At 38.5% G+C, this 20,686-nt stretch overlaps 1 protein-coding gene across 3 annotated transcripts; it reads right to left on the bottom strand.

Annotated features, from left to right (window-relative positions):
- Window positions 1-1,108: 1,108 nt before the first annotated feature.
- Window positions 1,109-19,628, bottom strand: LOC146315489 (bifunctional 3'-phosphoadenosine 5'-phosphosulfate synthase 2-like). Of its 3 annotated transcripts, XM_084735765.1 has the most exons (13): window positions 19,230-19,500; window positions 15,404-15,518; window positions 15,016-15,251; window positions 13,723-13,861; window positions 13,402-13,520; window positions 10,515-10,628; window positions 9,980-10,091; window positions 9,321-9,374; window positions 7,515-7,720; window positions 5,150-5,285; window positions 3,174-3,442; window positions 2,813-3,042; window positions 1,109-2,016 (listed from the first exon to the last, which is right to left on the bottom strand). In XM_084735765.1, the coding sequence occupies exons 1-13, from the start codon at window positions 19,254-19,256 to the stop codon at window positions 1,875-1,877; spliced, it is 1,899 nt and encodes a 632-aa protein (XP_084591891.1). In that variant the 5' UTR covers window positions 19,257-19,500; the 3' UTR covers window positions 1,109-1,874. The 3 variants fall into 3 exon arrangements, with proteins under 3 accessions (XP_084591891.1, XP_084591892.1, XP_084591893.1); XM_084735766.1 differs by lacking the exon at window positions 9,321-9,374 and having other exon boundaries at window positions 19,230-19,496; XM_084735767.1 differs by lacking the exons at window positions 1,109-2,016; window positions 2,813-3,042 and adding an exon at window positions 4,973-5,006 and having other exon boundaries at window positions 3,305-3,442; window positions 19,230-19,628.
- Between the last annotated feature and the right edge of the window lie 1,058 nt (window positions 19,629-20,686).

The raw sequence follows: 20,686 nt of genomic DNA, 5'->3' as shown, positions 1-20,686 counted from the left end.
GAAGTTTAGTCACACCAGATAAAAAATGTCAAATAAGGTGCAGTTACTGCCATGGCTATTGAACTAAACAGATTACATCCTGTAGTACATACTTAAATATAAATAAAAGTACAGACTTGAAAATATACCCTTAAAAGTACAAGTACCCCAAAAAAACTACTTAAGTACAGTAATTTTAGTATTTGTGATTAATTACTTCTACCCCTGGTTATTTCTGTATAACAGGCCATTGTTGAGAGGAACAGATCATTGTTAAGAATGCAATCATTTTTAAATGAATAAAATTATGTCTAAATCAATATTTTGTGTAAAATAATTAACTGTGCAATGAGCAGGATAATGTCTTCATTGTCAAATAAGCTCCTTCAGGATGAATCAAGACCATTTGCTTCGGGTCCTGCATCACTCAGTCAGGGTTTATTTCACAATAACAACCTGCTGACTGCACATTATCCCTTCCTTATTGCCACCACTATTTATTTAACTGGTCCCTAACCTTATTGTGTGTCCATGCTTTTGGGATCATCATTCTGATGTCCTTATAACGCTTAAAATAATTAAATGATTATCCCAGCTTGATTATTGATTGACTGTTTGCATCTGCATACCTAAAAATGAAGAAAATAGAGGGGGATTCCTTAAGACAAAATCCTCTAAACCTGGACGTTCCTGATGTAATGTGCATCTATTGTGACATGAAAAAGTTTGTGAATCCCTGGTCTAGTTCACTCTCTAACTCTTTTTTAACAGAAAATCAAACTGTTTTTGGTTGGCAGGTGGAAACAGAACCTGTCTGTGCCCTTATACATTTCCAGTAGTTTCTTGCTCTGTGCTTTGTGTCTTTTCCTGCACTGATTCTTGCCAGCAGATGGCAGCATTGCACTTTAGGCTTCGCTGCAGCAGTACGCCATCCTGCCCAGTCAACACCACCTTTAACCTTCAATTGATAAGTATGCACCTTGTACAGACAGAAGTTAATGTAAAGTGTGTTGCATAATCAGTGGCACCTTGATATCACAGAAAAGAAAACATTTCAATCCGATACATTAATGAACATATTATCTAATCTTATTTACACAATATCTCAGCATTAGGCAGTCACCAATGATTCATAGTAACAAATAATTTCCTTTATTACTGCATTAGACATACATTGTTTTTTGAAAACAGCAGGCCTTTATTACATGAATGTACATGCCCATTTTATAAAATCACACAAATCTCAGAGACGTTTCAAGCAAACGCCAGCATTAAAATTGAAGTATTTGCTGTTTAACAGTATTGACATTTGAGAGAAAGGCACTTTCACATTATTTAAAAAAATCTATGTTGTATTTCACAATAAAGTGAAACGTTAACACGATGAATTAATCAACATCCATACATGTAAAACATATAGGCACTGTAGGTAGTGATAAAACTGTGTTCAAGTCATACAAATAACTTGTCACCCAGTGATATAATTGCCATAAAATGTTTTTTTGTCATACATCCTTTAGATAATTACATGTATATATCAAAACTGATTTCCCTTGGGTTGTGCTCCTAAACTTAAAAAATAAAAATAAAAAAGAATCTCTAGTTACCATTAATTTATTAAAATACATAAGTTTAAGTTAATATGCATATAAACAAACAATGGATTTATAAATCACATAGGTTTATAGGAATGTAAAAATGTAATGCTTTAACATTTTGATTTGGTGACTTGTACAAACCCCCCAGCTGTTCCACAATGAATCATTGTTTATAGCAAACTAAATTCATCACTCTAAATGCATAAAACAAGACTTGATCTAAAATAAAAACCTCTTTAAGAGCTGACTATCATGTTTTTGTAGTATAGTATGCTGTTGATTGGGGAGCTGTGTTGATTACTTGTCCTTCTGGAGAGAGGTGTAGTACTCAACCAACACCTTCCAGGCCTTGGGGGCCATGAAACCATCTGGAGGGTTCTGTCCACTCCGAGCCATGTTCCTCATCTTGGTTCCAGAGATGAACTCAAACTCAGCATGTCTGAGAGAGGGAGAGAAATCAGGAGGAGCAGTGTGGAGAGAGTGGAGAGGATAGATTATTACAAGTGTTGTGGATTCTTCCAATAATAGAGTATTAACAAATTATATGTCTCAAAAAAATGCAGTGACAAATAAAGTGGTGATGGTGGTAATTTTTAAGTGACTATTTTATGAAATAATTCAAGTCAGGAGGAGCTCTTCACAGATCCTTTTAACATCAGCCATTTTGTGGGATAAACTACAGTATAAACAAAGTTTGTCTGTATGTACGTATGTCCTTTGTATACCTCAGGAACTGTTCATCCAATTGACGTCACACTTGTTGGGTGTATTGTTGAGGACTGATGGGAATGCAAGTGCTGAAATTTGATGCCATTTAGCCAATAGGTGGCAGTGTAGCAGCGTTATCTAACTATAAGAGAAGGAATCGCTTTCTGACTGTATGTGTGTATTACTGTCCTTTGCATATCTCCAGAACTGTTGATCTGATTGACTTCACAATTGGCGAGTGTATTGCTGAGAAACCAAGGTAGTGCAGAACTGAGTGTGAAGCTGAACAGACAAGCATTTCTTGACATTACAGCAAGCAGCACTTCCGGGTGTCAAACAGAGTCAGGATGCTGCTATTGTGCTTGTTGGTTCACTGGAAAGAGTCTGCTACACTAAATGGACAGGACTTTAATAAATATCATTAACACCTGTGCTCATATTACTGTTTCATATCTGTATGGCTGTCATGAAGGTCAATTGTCAGGTTCTTAGTTCCCCAAAATGTTGACTGAGAAAAATCTTCTCACCGCTCTGAGTCGTAAAAGTCCATAGCCCGCTTAGTTTTGTTGTAGGCTGCGACCCTGAAAGGGATGATCTCCACAGAGGTCAGGCCTGGGGCCATGGTGAGGACCTTGCCTCCATGGGTGGGGTCATACAGGTCCTTTTTAGTCTCCGGGTGAGGCATGCCTGCAGGGTCCCGGCCAACGATGTAGAAGTTTGCTCCAGCAATCATTCTGGCTCTACAGTGCCACTGAACCTGATGAGGAATTTGAAGACAAACAGGTTAATATTCAATCACATACACAAACCATGGGTAAATGGTTGAACAGTCAACAGCTAGACTGAACATAACGTCTGACTAAACAATAAACCAGCACTACCGCTCACCTCTGTGGGTCCGGCGTACATCATAGGTGAGGGGAAGATGGCGACGATGGTGCTGGCCGGGTCCAGGATGCCCTCCTCCAAGACGGCAGCATGCTGCTTCATCCGCCAGTCCAGAGGTACGTCATCATCTTTGGTCCAGCCGCCGAGCGGGTGCAGCAGGAGGACAGGATTCTTGTAGCCTCGCTCCAGCAGACGGCGCTTGGTGTCCTGCATCAGCAGGGCGTGACCATTGTGGACCGGGTTACGCAGCTGGAATGCGAATACCGCATCTACAAGGGACAGAATGAAGGAGCAGAGGATAAAGTTCACACAATGACAGTATTTGTAGAAATAGCAGCGGTATTACAGTGGAGCTTCATGATATGTGCAGCTCTAAATATGTGCAGGAAATTGTGTATTTTAACAGCTGTCACAGCAAACATGCTCACACTGCTGTTTATGTAACTAAACTGGACTTTCATACATCTGCCATCAAAATTGCCCCTGGCTGATATTCTATATTTTTCCTATTGTTAAGAAATCCCATGAAAACACCAATGGATTGATGCTTGTAACAAGTTTTGTGTATGTAGCAAACATAATATACTTTATTCCTCTAAATCACAGAGCTCTGTTGTTGGAAAAGGGATCAGACTGGAGAAGTTTTGATACTACTTAGTGTTGTGTTACTGCAATCAATACCTTAAAGGTATTGAGAACGGCTACCCTGCCCTACTAAATACTCACTAACAGACCAAATCTGTAGCAGAAAATAGTCCCCAACAAATGGAGTACATCCTTTTGATTAGAAACTACAGGGAAAAGTTAAGCTTTTCCTAACAATCTGAATCAATATTTTTAATCTGTTTCTAAAGGTTTACATCAGGCATCTCAAACTCATTTTAGTTCATGGACTACATATAGCCCAATTTGATCTCAAGTGGGCTGGACCAGTAAAACCATTGCATAATAAACTATAAATAACAACCAACCAACCTCCACTTTGCTCCCTTCGTTATTTAAAGAAGTTCAAGTACATTCTGAAAATGTTCAATTGATAAACCTTAATTATCTTAGAAAAGTAAGTGCAATTTCAACAGTATCTCAGTTTTTCCACATTCAGTCAGTCATCTGTCATTACATGTGCTTTGCAGTATACAGATCATGGTAGTAGTTCCAACGATGTTTAAAATACAAGTCTGATACACATTTCACTATGTGTTCTTGTACATATATGGGACAAATACATCTCCTGTGTCAAATTATTTTGTATTGAAGCTGCTGATTGACAATAATTTGCACAACGTTCAGTATCAATATCTAGTCACTGTTTTTCAGACAACTATATTCTGGTGCTGATTTCTGCAATGTTTTCCGCTCTTTTGTGAAGTCATCCAATGGACTGTTTGGTGAGCTGGTTCTGGCCCACAGGCCATATGATTTCCACCCCCGGTTTACATCTTCAGTAGAAAAAACCTGCTTGGTTCTGAGAGCTGCAGACAGCATTGCTGGCTTTGGCCTTTTCATGGGGTTCATTAACCATAAAAAAATGCAGAATATTGTCAGCCTCATCTGTTAAATGTACATCACAACATGCTTGCACCAGTTACAAAACTCAGGATGAGACCACAGGGCAGCAAAACAGAACTGAAAAAAAAAACAAAAACATGACCAAAACACATACTGTATTGTGGTGTAGATAAATAAATGATACAAGTGAGGGAGTGAGAGTTAAAACATGTGATCATATTTCATTGTTCATTACTTTTCAATATGTCTTAACACAAATCACAAACATCACCATGCAGCTTTAAATTTACCATTTTATTTCATCTGGTCCTTTGTCAAGTTCTTCTGAAAGACAAATGGTGCACTGCTAAATACATCGCTGTCATGTTTATGTTTTCTCACCAGCTTCTATTGATGGTATATTTATGGAACGGTTTTAACGGTATTAATCATCAGTGTCACACCAGTAGCTACTTACTACTACTAACCTGCTTTCATGTCTTTGAATTTCTGTTTGAGCTCCTGTGGAGTGAGGCGGTACTGGTCAAGTCCATCGTTCCATTTAATTCGCTCCAGTGCCTCCAGGTCACCACCTACAAGCCAATCACCTCCCTCCATGACCATCTGCACAAGGTGATAAACAGAGAATAATGATTGAGGAAAAAATAAGATATGTGATATTACTGTGGTGAAATTAGGCCTGGGCAATAGTGCTACTAACACCTGCAACCAACCTGAAAAACAATACAAAACATAGCCAACAAAACAGTACAGTGGTACATCAAGACACAACAATAAATACATACATAAATAAGAAAGATGTGTAAAATACAATTTCTAAAACTCTCTTTCGATATAAACAGTCGTTGTAAGGTAACAGAGCACTATTCCTATTTTCATGTGATTATACACAAATGAAAACATACTTATGAATATTATATTTCATTTTGCCAAATAAATCCCTTTAAATCTTACACACTGCACCTTTAACATTCAGAATACAGTGGTGGCCGTTACACCAGACACTTTCCTTGTGATAAACCAAGGAGCAGTCATCACCATACAGCAGGCTTAATTTAACTGTGTCATCTGAAAATTTGATGATGCAATTATTCGGCTGTCTGCTTGTGCATTCATTTGTGTTCAGTGTAAAAAAGGATCGGTGAGCTCACATAGCCCCTGTGCTACAGTGTCTGACCTCAGAGAGGGGGCAATTGACCTTAACCTGTTTATTAAGAAGGGAATTAAAACATTAGATAATAAAAGGGTTTAGATGGATGTCATCAAAAAGGTGTGCTATGCTGAGACTGAATCTGGCTGTATAATTTGTCCTCTGTACTCTGATTCTGTCTCTATGCAAACTGAAGAGGATCCATACCTGAAACGACATCTGTAAGAATGCTTACTATGTTTACTATGCTTTTCACACTGCATACTCTTAGCCAGGGCCCAAAATTCAAACTGACTTCTACTAGCCCTCGGTCAAATGTCTGCTGGAACACGCGACTAATGTTTACATTCTACAATGACGCGCATAAGACTACGCTAAGATGGTTCTACAGTAAGAATGTTTTTAGCCCTGAGCAGTGTGAAAAACCCTTATGGCTCTCTCAAAACACTTCATCACTACAGATGTCAAAGTAACGGTCTAAAGTCACTGTTGGCAGATGGGCATGGTATTTTAAACCCAGCAATGATTATGGACGTTTTCCAGAGGACTGGAAATGACAGTTGAAAAATAGGACACCCTGCAGCAGTTAGTTCTGGTGGGTTTTTTTTTTTTTTAGCAGAAAGGCAGACAAGCCATCCGGCTCAGTTGATTTCTTTTTGCATACTTGGCTAAAAATGGTTTGTACCTGCTGTTCTTCCACTTCCAGTCTGTAAAAAGCATTAGAACTGGTAATAATGGGGTATAAGGACTCTGCCTCTTCCCAAGAAAAGCCCTGTGTTTCAAATCTCAGGAAAAACTAACTCAGTCAGCTCTGTCCTCTGTCCTCATGTTAGTTAAGTTTTTTTATACAACCCCATAACCTTTTATTGTCCACTAAGCTTTTGCCCTGGTGAATTGCAGGTCGATGTTTCTCTCCTGAATACTCTCCTTTGTTTACAGGGTGATTAAGTTCTTTTTGTGCTGTGGCCACGCCTATATTTAAGAAATAATCAGAAAAATGAATTCGACTGTGAAAATTCACATGAATGTCATCCCGGTAAGTCTGAACAACAACTCGGAAAGTCTGCGATATTCTTTTTAAATGACTACCAAGTTGGTGTCTGTTGAAATCATATACACAAAAACACAGAGTGAAAAAGTAAATGTTTGGTTTATAACGTTTTATTAATTCATGTATTGCATATACATTTTTTGCCCAGACATAATTTGTACTGTGGTATTAGGTTTAACTGTTAGATTAGAAGAATAGTTAATTATTAGTATTGACCCTGAGCACAAGCCAGGTTTATTTTAGTAGTTTTTGAGAATGTACTGGTGCAGCAACAAGTCTGAGAAAAATCACTTTTTAATATAAAGCTTTAAACTGTTTCAGCGTACTTGGATAGCAACATGAATCTTCACTGGGATGCTAGTGTCAGCCAACCCATCAGCCACACGCTACAACAAACACAGGAACAACAAGCCTAACCTTTGTAGTGTCCATGCAGTTAGAATTAATGTTGAGGTAAAATCACTGCATTTGAACTGAGTTTAATTATATAATGTTTTTTTTCTGGAGCTTGATTTCTGTTTTGTTTGCCACAAAATCACAATGATGCAGTTACAAGAGGATTTCACTGCCTGCAGTGCAATCATGTACCAGACATTGGTATTATAACTGTGTGTGATGAATGGCTCATTACCTTAATGTAAGGGTGCTGTGGACAAGTGGTGCCCCACTGTCTGGCACATCGTTCCTCCTTGCGGTTTTCGTAGAACTCCGGGTTTCTGAGGATAGCCACACGTGAGCCCTGGTACTCAAGAGCTATCGCCGCACAGCCATCCAGCTTCTGCTTGGCCTCAGTGCTCACAGGCAGGACGATGGGGACAGACAAGTTGATGGCCCCACCTGAGATAGAGGAGGACAAAGTGATTTAAACCAGTGAACCAAAGGAAATATTATTTACAAAATACTATAATCTCTTAAAATGCATCTCATGTTCATCACAGTAAGTGCAGATTTATGTTTGGGGATGAGCACTTAGAACAGTGATTCCACATGCTGTCATGGCTCTTGTTCCTGTTTTAACTGGTGTCACCTAGTGTTCTCCTGTGTATCTATCTGTGTTTGCATGTGCAAACATGGTCTCCATCCGTCACTCTCCTGGGTCCTGTCTCTGCTCGCCATCATCATCTGCCAACTAGAACCTGCACAGCCAGTCTTCACCAGTTCATAGCTCAGCTTTTGTCTGTGTACTATGGTTCTAGCTCTGAGGCTTGTTTATTTTGCTTGCCAGTATAAGTACTTTGTTAGTTCATTTTCCTGCCTGTCTTTTGTGAGACTTAGACAGTATCGTTAATAAATCCTTGTTTTTTTCAGCTTATCTGCTTGTCTGTGTCTGTATTTGGGTTCAGCCTCAAACAAGTAATATATATACATATATATATATATATATATATGTAAATATATATATCCACAAATTGAGTCAACTGTAACACTTGAACACCACATGTTGTAGTTGTGATAGTGTTAAACTTGTAAGCAAGTGACAAAAGTTGAAACAGTAGCATAAAGTGATGAACAGTTCAAATAGTAGCTAAAAGTACTGAATAAACAACTGAAATAGTTAGCTAAAAATAATGGATAATAGTTAAAATAGATAATATGTAATGAATAAACAGCAGAAACATGCCAAAAGGATAAATGGTAATGGATAACTAATTGAAACAGACAGCTGAAAGCAATAGATAAATGATTGAAATAGAAAAAAATGGACTCCTTGCACAGCACTTGACATGTCATACCAGAAAACTCAAAGTTGTATGAAGGACTGTTGCATTCCAGTTATGGGATGTCCCTCTATTGTGCATGCTGGTTCACTGTCATTGTTACTGTTAATGGAACTGTTTATTATTAAGACCAAAAAAACAAGTCTGACAAGTCAAAATGTCTGCTGTGCAACCAGTCCATTGGTAAAGGCTGAAATGTCCACTTTCTGCCACTCCAAGTGCTACCAACCAACCTAAATGTTGACGGTTCAATTGCAAGAAAAGAAAGTGTAATATTAATTTTTGTGCCATTAACAACATTCAGTTAAAATCGATTAAAATGAAATAATTTGAAACATGATAGGTGGTGTTGATGAAGGTGCAGTTCATATATAAAGGGGCTGCAGGGGTGCATCAAACAAAACAGGGTGACTGACTTAGAGTGTATAAATTCATATAAATATCTTGGTTTTTATCTTAATCAGTATATGAAATCAGCATCGGATTGATTTCATGAGTAGACTGCGAGACAAACTCATGGGTAGGAAAGACTGGACGCACATATATGTGGTCCGTAGGCAGACTATTTTGAAAGAGGAAGTTAATTTTGGTTTGATTAAATTTGATTTGTTTTTCAGATCAAATCAGATCATAAGGAAATAGAATTAAACAAAATTTAGAAGATATTTTTAAATCAAAAGAAGAAAAGTTCTCTGCCCAACTGACATGCGGTATCTTACCATGACATCTGGAAACTGGATGTTCTGATGTTTTAGAAGAACTGGGTCGTTTTTCTTAGTTATGTGAGTTGAATGAGACAGAAACACAAAAGCATCTTTTTATATTGTCCTATATATCATCATTTAAGAAAGGAGCTTTTCATACACATTTTTTTGTTGTAAGATTCTAAAATAATGAGAAAAACTTTTACATTGTCAGAATATCTAGAAAAACTGTTAAATAGATAGAGGTTGTATTGTTTTTCTGTTGTGTTTCTGTGTAAAACAAATTTTGCTGTCTGTGGTTTGCTTTAGGAACATGTACAGTACTGTATGAGGTTTGCAACAATGATAAGTTTGTCTTTGAGACATGAATGTTAACTGGCGGAAGTCTTTATTTAAATATGGTATGATCCTGTACCCACATGTGGGATGAACCATGGTATTTTGGTTGACCCCTCTCTTGTTTCTGGGTGAGACTGGATAGTTCTGTTGGGAAATAAGCTGTTTTTTCAGTTGTATAGTATTGTTATTATACCTAAAAATAAAAAGTCAGCAACAGCAGTCAGCAGCATTTATTTGTAAATGTGTATTCTGTCTTATTTTGTGTTATAAAGATACTGTCCTGGCAGGTTATCAGAAGAGTAAATATGCAAAAATATGGTGCAGTCGTGTCTCACCATCCAGCAGGTTGCCAAAGTGTAAGACCTGGAGGAACTCTCTCTCTCTCATGAAGCCCTTCAGAGGGCTCGCCCAGCCCTCTGCCAAAACCTGCACCCACTGTAGATCCAGCTGTGGACAGACAAAAACACTCATCATAAACAGCATGAAGGAAAGATGATACTGAAGACATTACATAACATTTTACATATGTTTCCACTTCAGAAAAGGTCTTGATTTAAGTGCACTTTTTATATTTGCTCTTATCAGGAAAACAATATAGGACATTTTAGCTTTCTTCAGAAAAAGAAAGCTATTCTTCTCCTTTTGGTAGAAACCTTCATTCACCACCAGGGAATCAATTTGACAAGCATGTGTGGTAGGCTTTTATGCCTTTATTAGTACCCAGAGTACTCAGAGCAGTTACACACAGTCCGAACAGTGGGGAATGTTTATGGGCTTCTCATGAGCAGCTCTCTGCCATGTCCATTATTGACCCCCTTGCTCATTTGCTGTGTGATAAAAAGAAGCCTATATTCTCGAGCGGCATGTTACCTTGGTGATGCTGATGGTGGGAAGTGTGTTTGCATCAGCTATAGCGAGATTCAGTTTGTTGTCCGGAACAAATAGTTCAGTCACCTCCTCCATGATCTCGCCTGGTACAATATTCTAAATACAAGGAGAAAAAGGGGACATTAGTATTAGTACTATACGGTTGATAATATCAGGCTGCAACAACTCATTATCAGTTAACATTATGTTGTCAGTTTGTGAGAATTTCCCAGAGCCCAAAATGAGGTCTTCACATTGTTTGCTTTGTCCAATTTATAGCTCAGAAACCAAAGATATTTCATATACTAAAACAAAAATGGGAGAAACTGGACGAAGAGAATGTCTGGCATTTTACAATGATAATAGATTATCAAAATACTTGCCAAATTTTCTCCAGTTAAACTAATTGATTAATAAATTAATCAACAAATTGTTGCAGCTCCATGGTAATGTATTGACTTACAGTGTGTGTGTGTGTGTGTGTGTGTGTGTGTGTGTGTGTGTGTGTGTGTTCAGTCTTTAAGGTGCAGCTGCTACAGTTTTGGTTATAAATATTTTTGCTACATTTTATGATAAGAGTATGTCTAGGTAGCAAGTTAGCATGGAAACCATATAAAACTACAGGACAAAAGTAAAGTTAATTCTGAGATCTACATTTTCATAGTTAATTAAGCTGAACACTTAAACTTGTTTTGAAGCAAATTTATGCAATCAGATTCAAGCTTTGGGCAACTACAGTAGAGTTTGTAGAGAAAATGGGTTATTTTTATTTTTTCTTTCCTTCTTCTTTTCTTCTCTAATGAATAAAAATCAACCTGCACCAAACAGTCTACAGTGGACCACCAGCTGTAGCTCTAAATATTCCAGGAAACTGTCCAATGTCCAATGTAATTTTATCAATCTCTATTCGACAAAGAGATTATTTTGTCAATGCTCTTCAAAGTTTTGAAGCCAGGATGAACTCTTTATTGTATTTTCAAAACCTGCCACATTATATCCAGTATCAAGTACAGTTTTCTCCTTCAGAGTAATGTTGGTTTTCTGTCCTATCAGGTATTTTGTCTGTATTTACATGTTGTCCAAAGTCTGATCAGACTTTGGACAGACTTTTATACTGATTTATACTGCACAAACTGTTGTATACTGTTTTCTGCAACTTTATACTGTACTGTTTTTTTAGTACCTTACTATTTTCTTGCCCTTATCCTTTCTTCTTTCTTCATCTATTAAACATATATTCTACTATATTGTATATTTGTAAAAAGAATAACTGATGGCACCAAGTAGAGAGACATAGCAAACTTGAATCCTTTTTTCGTGTTACCAAGCATTGAAAGTCTCCAGAGATCAGGAACATCCCATCACTTTGTATCACTCAAACTGTAGTCAGTATTCCACTCTGATGCCTAATCTATTATTTGCACTGAATTTTAGCAGATAAGAAAAGGTGGCATGCTTCAGTGTATTTGCATTTTCTTTAAAGTGCTTGGGAATACAATATTATTACCAGCTGCTGAACAATACTGCACTGAATGAATGTTATGATGTGACATTTTGATTGTTGAGGTCAGTGCATGAAATCAGAGAAAGCTTGATCTGCCTGGTGAAAATGGCAGATATGTAGTAACTGTCAACAGTTTGCCTTTAGGCGTTTATTAAACAATGCACCTATGGGAACACGATGCTAGCTGTAGAAAATCTTTTCACATACTCATGCTGACGCAGCAATGTTTTATTTAGAAAGTAATTTACCTTTGCCACACTGACAGGGCAATAAAAGCTTGTGTTTACACACATACTTTATCAGCAGATTTAGCTCTTGGCACCAGAATAAATGTTACACCTACATTATATGAACTCTTTGTCTGTATCTGTGAGTAGATAGACCAAAGAGAGCAAGAGAACAGCAGACTTTTACATTATGTACATTACTGTGAGGACAAAGCAACACTGAGATTTATATTGTGTTTTTTTTTCCTCATGGGAAGTGAGAGTCATTCCCTAGAAGTTCTTGAATAGTATTCTTAGTAGTCTTTTATTTTCATAAAAAATAGTTTTCGACTTAGACTAAATTTTTATTTTGATACCACATGTTTTATATTGTGTAGTTATTTGCTTACGGGTGAATTTTTATCTTTGGCTGCTGCAAAGGCCTACTATCCCAGCTGAGATCAACAGTGTCATCAGCTCTGAGCAAACAAACACCATCTAATGCTTGCCACCTCTGGCTAAATGTTACAGTCCCCTCCAGGTTCACAGGAAAGTCATCATAGCTGGAATGGAAGATCCGTGTTTAATATTTAAAGTCACTGTTTTGTTTTAAATGAGCAACATATAACACCCTAGTGTTCAAAAATGTGGACTGGAGTATGGTTAAAAAGAGTTTCCCCCTGCCCCCTCTTCCTCAGACACAAAGCTCAGGCTGGACAAAGTCCTACCCTGCAAGTTGATCTGCAGTTTAGAACTGTCAATTGTGTTTCAATGAAAAGTTAAGCTTGTTATCTTGAAAACAAAAGCCACTGCCCAGAAAATACACACTGGAGTTCGAGGTCAGTGACTGCCTGCCTTTTGCTCAATTTAACTGTTTTAACAATGTTCTCTTAATCTCTGGTGACAAATCATTTTATGATTTATTACAGTACAGACATGACATATTTGAGAAAGCAGCTAATCTCGCCCATCCATGACTATGTTGACCCTCCTCTGTCACATATAAACTGCTTATTTCAATGGGTATATATTATTCCATGTGCAGACAGACTTAAGGGTATTAGCATTTGACATTTATGATGGATGATGAAAGTCTGTTCGAGATACAACAAGTTGAAAATGCTGGGAGTCTGGTGTTCGACAGTCTTGAGCAGAAAAGGTTCTTGTCTGTTACACACACCTGGTCCCTGAGCAGCTCCAACATCTGGTGGAGGCATTCGTTCACTGAGAGCTCTCCAGTTTTCAGGACAAGATCTGGAACTTCCGGACGCTCATAATCTGAGTCGATGCCAGTGAAACCTGCAAACAAATGTAAAAACCATAAAAAGGACTGTCACTGAAACTCCATCATTTTACTTCAGTAAAGTACAGAATGACCTCAGCCTTAAGTGAACCACCCTGCAGTTGGTGAAAGGGCTTGGCATTACTTGCGTGACTCATAGAGTAGCAGAATGTAAAAAATCGGGGTAGAGTTTGCTGAGACAAAAGTTGCCACACAGACCTTTGATCTCTCCAGCACGAGCCTTCTTGTAAAGTCCTTTTACATCTCTGCTCTCGCACACCTCGAGAGGAGCATGGATAAACACCTCAAAAAATGGCAGCCCGGCACTTGCATGGATCTTCCTCGCCTCCTCACGGTCCTGTGGAAGAAAATGACACACGTATATTTCATTTAAAAGCAGGTTAAATTAGGAACATTGAACTGGCGGCCCACAGGCCGCTGTTTGAACAGCCTCAATCTGGCCCTTTGATCACTCATAGATGAAAAAAAAGTAAATGCAACATTTTGTTTACTAAAACAGCAAACCGTGTCTAAGTTCATGGTTGTTCATGGTTACACTGAACACAGACATTTAAAAAAACGTTTTTATTCAGACTGTTTAAGCAGAGAGAACTTAGGAGAGCCATATGAGGGAAAAAATATGGTAATGGTGGTTTAAAGTGTTACATTGTATTTCAGTCTACTGCTACTGTTACATTCTGCAACACTTTAGTTTGAGGGGGTGTGCATAAGACTGCTATAACCATGTCATGACACCTGTCATGAACATGAAGGAGTTTTTATGAATGTTTATGACTGTTGTCATTAAGAGTCATTTGGTCAATTATATTATTTTTAAAGCAGTTGATTGCTTGAGATGTTCTTGTTATTGACAACTTGACATTATCTTGACTTAAAGAGACTGTTCATCTTTATGTTTTGTTTTACATGAAATTGTTATGTGGTTGGTTCTGACACTGGCTGTCATGAGACTATTATAAGTGTGTCATGAACATTTTCCTTGACCACAATTTTGCCCCTGTCATAAAGATGTCATTAAATTTTACACCGTCAAATGATTTTGTTACAGTGTCGTGAATTATTTCCTACACTTCAACTAAAGTGGCACCATTTGAACCACCTAATTACCTGACTCAGCCAATGTGTGCCAGGAGCCAAACCCAAGTCAAGTTGTCATAAAAAAACACGTTTATCTTGGTTAATGTCAATTTGTCATAACAATGCTACTGTTGGCTTGATTAATGTCTAGTCATCATAACAAAGACATCTCAAATTATGTAAACTATGTATTACAAATAACGTAATTGACCGAACAACACTTAATGATAACAGTCATAAAGATAAAGACTCCTTCATGCGCATGACAGGTGCCATGACATGGTTATAACAATATAATAACAGTCTTATGCACACCCTTCAAATAAAGTGTCACCAAAAATCTTTCATCAAACACTAAACCCTGCTTTAGTGGAAATATATGCAACAGAACATGATTGTTACTTTTTTCCTCACCTTGCTAAATGGAGAAATGAAGCTAGTGACGCACACCAGCCCGGCATCAGCAAACAGTTTGGCCACCTCAGCAATACGACGGATGTTCTCCTCACGGTCTTCAGCAGAAAAACCGAGATTCTTGTTCAGGCCGTGGCGAATGTTGTCTCCATCCAGCGAGTAGCAAGGGATAGCATGGGACACGAGATACTCTTCCAGGGCAAAACTGATGGTAGTCTTCCCAGCACCAGACAAACCTGGTGGGAAAATGTGATAAGACATGCAAGCATAGCAGCGGGCTGAATGAGGCACTGTCATTAAAATAGTCCATGTCAGATTAAACCTTATCTGATGTGCATGGCAGATATAGGAGTCAACTCATGATCTCATACAAGACTATTGAGTTTACCAGTGAGCCAGATGGTGCAGCCTCTGAAGCCCCCCCTGGTGCCCACGACCTGCCCTCTCTTGCTCCGGCTGACATGGTGAGCCTGGTACACCACGTTGGTTGACCTGTTGAGATCCTAAAACAGAAGAAACCACTCTTAGACTAAAGCTGTTCTGGGAAATTATTTATTACAATAAATAGGCAAACAGGAGATGAGTGGTTGCAAGTGGTTGCCATCTAAATGTACTATTTCAGATCATGTTAAAGGAATAGTTTGGATTCTTTGATGTGAGGTTGTATGAGGTACTTATCAATAGTCAGTGAATTAGTTACAGTAGATGCTGACAACATGCCACCAGTTTGGAGAAGCAGAGGGAGTCAGCAGCATGTAAGCTGAGCAATAAACTGCTGTGGATGGGGTCAGCAAAAAAAGTAGTCACATTGTCCACCGAAAAAAATCGATATCAGTGTATGCTATATTTAAAATACTTTCACTGTTTAATCTTGCCATCAGACAGCCTTCTCTGACAGGAAACTGCTGTTACAAAAGCAAACTATCACTCTCTCCAAACCAACCAAACTTCCCTGGTGAAATCAGTCATTTAACTCACAGAGCACAGGAGTTGCTAATCTACTGCTGCCTCATCCTGTTTGTTTCTTTGTGCCATTGTGTTACTTCAGTGAATCCAAACTATCCTTCGAAAACACCAAAATCATACAATAGCACAAACAACCTATCTGACTGAGGCAGTGGTAGACAAGCACCATAAAAGTAAAATGACTCATTTTGCCTATACAGTTTGGTTGCTTTCATCAAAAAAGACTGTCTGGCACCAAAGTAAAGTGGTAAAAAATACTCTAAATATAACATATACTTCAACTGATACTGATTTTATATGAGCCTTTTTTAAGTGGCTAAAATACTTTTGATCCTGTCGACAGCAGTTCATTATCTACTGTAGCTAATACACTAAGTCAAGACCTCCTCAAATTATCCAAACTATCCCCTTTACTATGATATGCAACACACATTCCATCTTCACTTTCAAACCTTGAAACATCTGTATGCTATTTGTGTAGAATATATACACACTGGACATATTGTCAGCAGGCTCAGGCCATACCATGCCAGACTAGACACCTTTTTGTCAAGTCATGCAAACTAACACCTCATACTAGCTTTACACAGCAACTAGAATCCAGTTTAGCAGAGCGTAACTGGCTTTACACACCCTGCCCAAAGTGACTTTGTGGACCTGGCTGTGAATAAATGGGGCTGTATTGACTTGTGGAGGGGAGGGGTAGAGGGGGGAGGCCTGGAAGGGATGGAGGGTGGAGGAGAAGTGACTGGACAATGTGTCCAGTGTGCTGCCTGCAGCCCAGCGATGATGTGGCAGTGCTCATGCCCACACGTTCGCCCTCTGCACCCACTCTCCCGTCTTCCCTACATCCATTACTTGGCTTCACTTTTTGCATACTCACACCCCCTCCCATCATCCACCTCTAAGTCATTACCCCTCTGCCTATATCCTGCTGAACAGACCCTTGTAGGGTTTCAGTTGTCATCTGACATAAATGTGACACTCAATGACCTTGACACATCACACATAAAGGCATGTTTCAATCAAAGATATTAGAAAGTCATTACATAAAGTTAGATTTTATAGTTGGAGAGAATTTGCTTGGTTTATTTATAACCAACATGGGCATTGCTGATACTGAAAAATAAAAACCAAAAAAGACTTAGTTTGCCGGAAAAATGTGCCATTTTGTAACATAAGTGTGACATTCAATACTACAGAAGGATGTAAATGTATACTACTGTCATTGTAACCATGTGGTGTTAACGTACTAACTACTAATACTTACTCTACACTAATGATAAGCATAATTTTCCCCAAATGTAGCACACACCCCGTGTTTGTATACACCCACATGATTCAAGCGAGTCAGGAACAAACAACATTATTCATCCAAAACAAAGGAGACACCTTCTTTTCTTCCATCACAGAACACACTGCTCCTTATCCTCTCTTCCTTCCTTTCAACAGTCCTGGGAACATGATGTATTTTTTCGGTCTGTGCCCTGTCATAAAAATCATACGGCACTGCATAACTGTTGATTTATTAAAGAGAAAACTTCAAGACCATTCTCTTTAGACATGCTTTTATGCAAATATCACGAGTTCCTATTATTGATCTTAGTTAAGAAACTAAAGAAAACTTTCTTTTTTGTCTCTTCCCTTATTTCATTCTGCTTGCTATTACAATAAATTGTCCAGTTGTAAAGCCATTTCAGCTGCATTCCTGTGTAACAAATGTACGATAAGCTCTTGTTTTGTTTTTTGTTTTTTTTTTAATTTTTTTTAATTTTTTATTTTTTTACAAATTTAGAGAACCTTATGTAACTCTTTTTAAAAAAATCTTTCTCCCAGTTCAGCTTACATCCTGTTTCTCGGGAAATCACAATAGATAAAACTATGAAAAAGTGCTCTCAAATTTCTCAGCTGATCACATAAGTACAATAATGCAAAAAGTAAAAGAGTAAGAACTTTGTCCAAGTAACACTTTGGGCAGCTTAATATAATCAACATCTACATTATCATTACTAAAAAAAACACCTGAAAAGGTGCCACAGGTGAAAATACTAACATCATTATTACTTAATAAATACAATACACATTATTTTTTCTCATTTTTTCTCCAATTTTTCCCTTGTTTTTCTCATTTTAAGTTCATGATTAAGTGCCCTTATTCAACAAATGAGGCATAGTTACTGCCATTTCTAGACTATCTATTAATTACTGATAAATACATTTTTAAATGGTTAAATACTTAACAGCGACTAACTGATTAATGACATTACCATCCCTAGTCTTGACACTTTGTAAATATGACTATTGTTATTTATATTTTTCTTAATATAATAATATGAATATTTTATCAAGAATGTTGTTTTTATGTATACAATATGCAAATAAACCAACCAGTCTGTTATTTTCTCAGTCAATAGTCTTGCCCAGACATTATCAGAACATACTTATCTGTCCAAAGTACAGTCTACAACCCAAAGTTTTTTACAATCACATAAAAAGGAAAGAAAAAGACGCAAATGCTCATATTTAAGGAACTGGAAGGAGTAATTTTCCACGTTTGCCTCAAAAATAACTCAAACACTTCAATATATCAAAAATTACTTGATACTCAGCTGTATCGAGGTTTATATGGAGTCACACCTTAAACTGTGCACCGTTTCAGCTATATGGCCGGTGCATGGAAATATCTTAAGAGCTCACAATTTACAGTGTTTCCACTGCTGTTCTCATTCCTCGGGCAGACTCCACATATGCTGTCCAAGTGAGCCAGGAGAATTCCTGTGCAGCATCAGCCTGCCGCCTCACAGGGGCTCCTTTCTCCCTTTCACAAGACACCCAGCGTTATGAATGGGCCAGATTGACATGGAGACGTTACTACAACAACCGGCCTATTGAGCGTCATGGCTGTAACCATCACACCTGGCAGTTAGTTACTGTAAAGAGGCACGAAAGTGAGCGAGATGTTGTCGACGATGGGCTTTAAAAGTAACAATCCGGGATTACCTTTGGAGGAGAAAGTAAAACGTGTCCCGTTTTTTTTTTTCTGCACGATAACAGAATCGTCAAGAAGCGGAATGCATCGCGGATGGTCAGACTATAACTGTGTGTTAACGCGACACTTAAGCTAGTTTACTAACATAATTTACAAGTTTAACATCTCGGGCGCTGGCGGCTCCCACACATTTCACTGACAGCTTGGATTTCGGTTGTTTCTCCTCTCCGTCTGCCCTCTCATCTCCACATCTACTTACCGTGCGAAGCTTTTTCACTCCGGACATTTCTGCTGCTGAAGACCGGGCTCGGACACACGGAGGCCTGAACGTCAGGGGGGAGTCTGTCTGTCTTGTCTGTCGCTCGCAGTTGTAACCTCCAAACTTTTTGGCTGCGGTAATCGAAGAAGACGAGGGGGTTTTTAAAAAGAGACTTCCAAGACACGTAGCATTCCGCTGACCCAGCCTCCAGCCCTCCTCCTCCGACGTCCAGAAATCTGCATAATTTGCGGTGAGAACCAGCCAATACTCACGCATAACGACATGACGGGGCCGATCACTGAAACCGGCAGAACTGGGCTGGGAGGTTGGGCATAATTACAGTCGGGTTTAAATGGTTACACTACGATAAATTTAACTACCAACTACCTAACACGTTCCGTTAGGCAATGAATATGTTATTTTAGCTTTTGTTGCTCGTATTGTTTCACTTTCAGGAGGCTAGTACGAGCTAGTCGTTAACTCTAAACTCGAATTACTCATAAATCTCAGTCGGTCAGCGGACCGTTAAGACACAAGTTAGACGTTAGACTTTAAATAACTGCCGTCTCAATCGTCGTTAGCCAGCTAACATTGACATTAAAGCTAATGTCAGTTAGCTTAATTCCGTCAGAGCAAAATGGCAGGAAGTTTAGGTTAAATTAGGGGAGAGCCCTCCCAACGCATAGACTTCTCGAAAGACACAACTCCTGCGGTTATCAAACTGGGGTCTGGGGATCAACAGGGGTCCTTCAGTGGGTTGTAGGGGTCCCCAGCAGATGGAGGAATACAGTATTGAAACCAGGGTTGTCAGGTAAAACCAGCTTAATTGGACTAGCTACATATACTCCCCTCATTACTGTAAACACCTTGTAAACACCTTTTAACTTTATCAGGCATTTCTGTGGAGAGAGTTACCACTGATACTACCATTGGGTGTGTAGTCTTTCTAATAACATGTCTTCACAGTCCTATACATTTTACAACAAACATCAACCTTCCTGACGTTTAACATAATCATTTAAATTGACAAACATCATATGTGTAATTCATGGCACAGCTGAAACAGGATCAAAATAATTATTCTCATCTTGTCTCTTGCTATGTGATTATTGTTTAGATTTCTCCAAAGTACAGTGTCTTTGTGGTCCACCAGAAGGGGAGGAACATCGGCTCAGAAAAGGTTTCCTTTAGACAAACGCTGCATTTAAATTGAACTTGTAATTACGACATAGGAAGCTGTGTGCATGACTCATGAACTCTGAGCTTTCAGAAAATTTCATCGTATGATGTTGTGAATATCACAATGGTTGGGTGTTCATATGGACTCATCTCCAGAACATGGTAAACATGACCTCATTTGAAGGCAGCAAAAAATCTGCTTATACTATCTGTGGCCTAATGTGCATCTGTTTTGGGGGTTCTTGACATGAAAAAGTTTGGGAAACCCTGCACTAGTC

This window comes from Lutjanus erythropterus, chromosome 14 (assembly GCF_056507025.1).
Source record: "Lutjanus erythropterus isolate fLutEry1 chromosome 14, fLutEry1.hap2, whole genome shotgun sequence".
NCBI lineage: Eukaryota > Metazoa > Chordata > Actinopteri > Lutjaniformes > Lutjanidae > Lutjanus > Lutjanus erythropterus.
Note: the sequence above shows the minus strand (reverse complement) of the source record. Positions and strands in the feature narration are given on the sequence as shown.

Bases quoted from the DNA above. Each gene is read 5' to 3' on its own strand.
- LOC146315489 (XM_084735765.1), bottom strand. From the start codon at position 19,256: ATGTCCGGAGTGAAAAAGCTTCGCACG. The intron at 15,252-15,403 runs GTAAACTCAATA...TTTTCCCACCAG, and splicing joins CTGCACCATCTGGCTCACTG to GTTTGTCTGGTGCTGGGAAG. The intron at 13,862-15,015 runs GTGAGGAAAAAA...TTTCTTCCACAG, and splicing joins TCATTTCTCCATTTAGCAAG to GACCGTGAGGAGGCGAGGAA.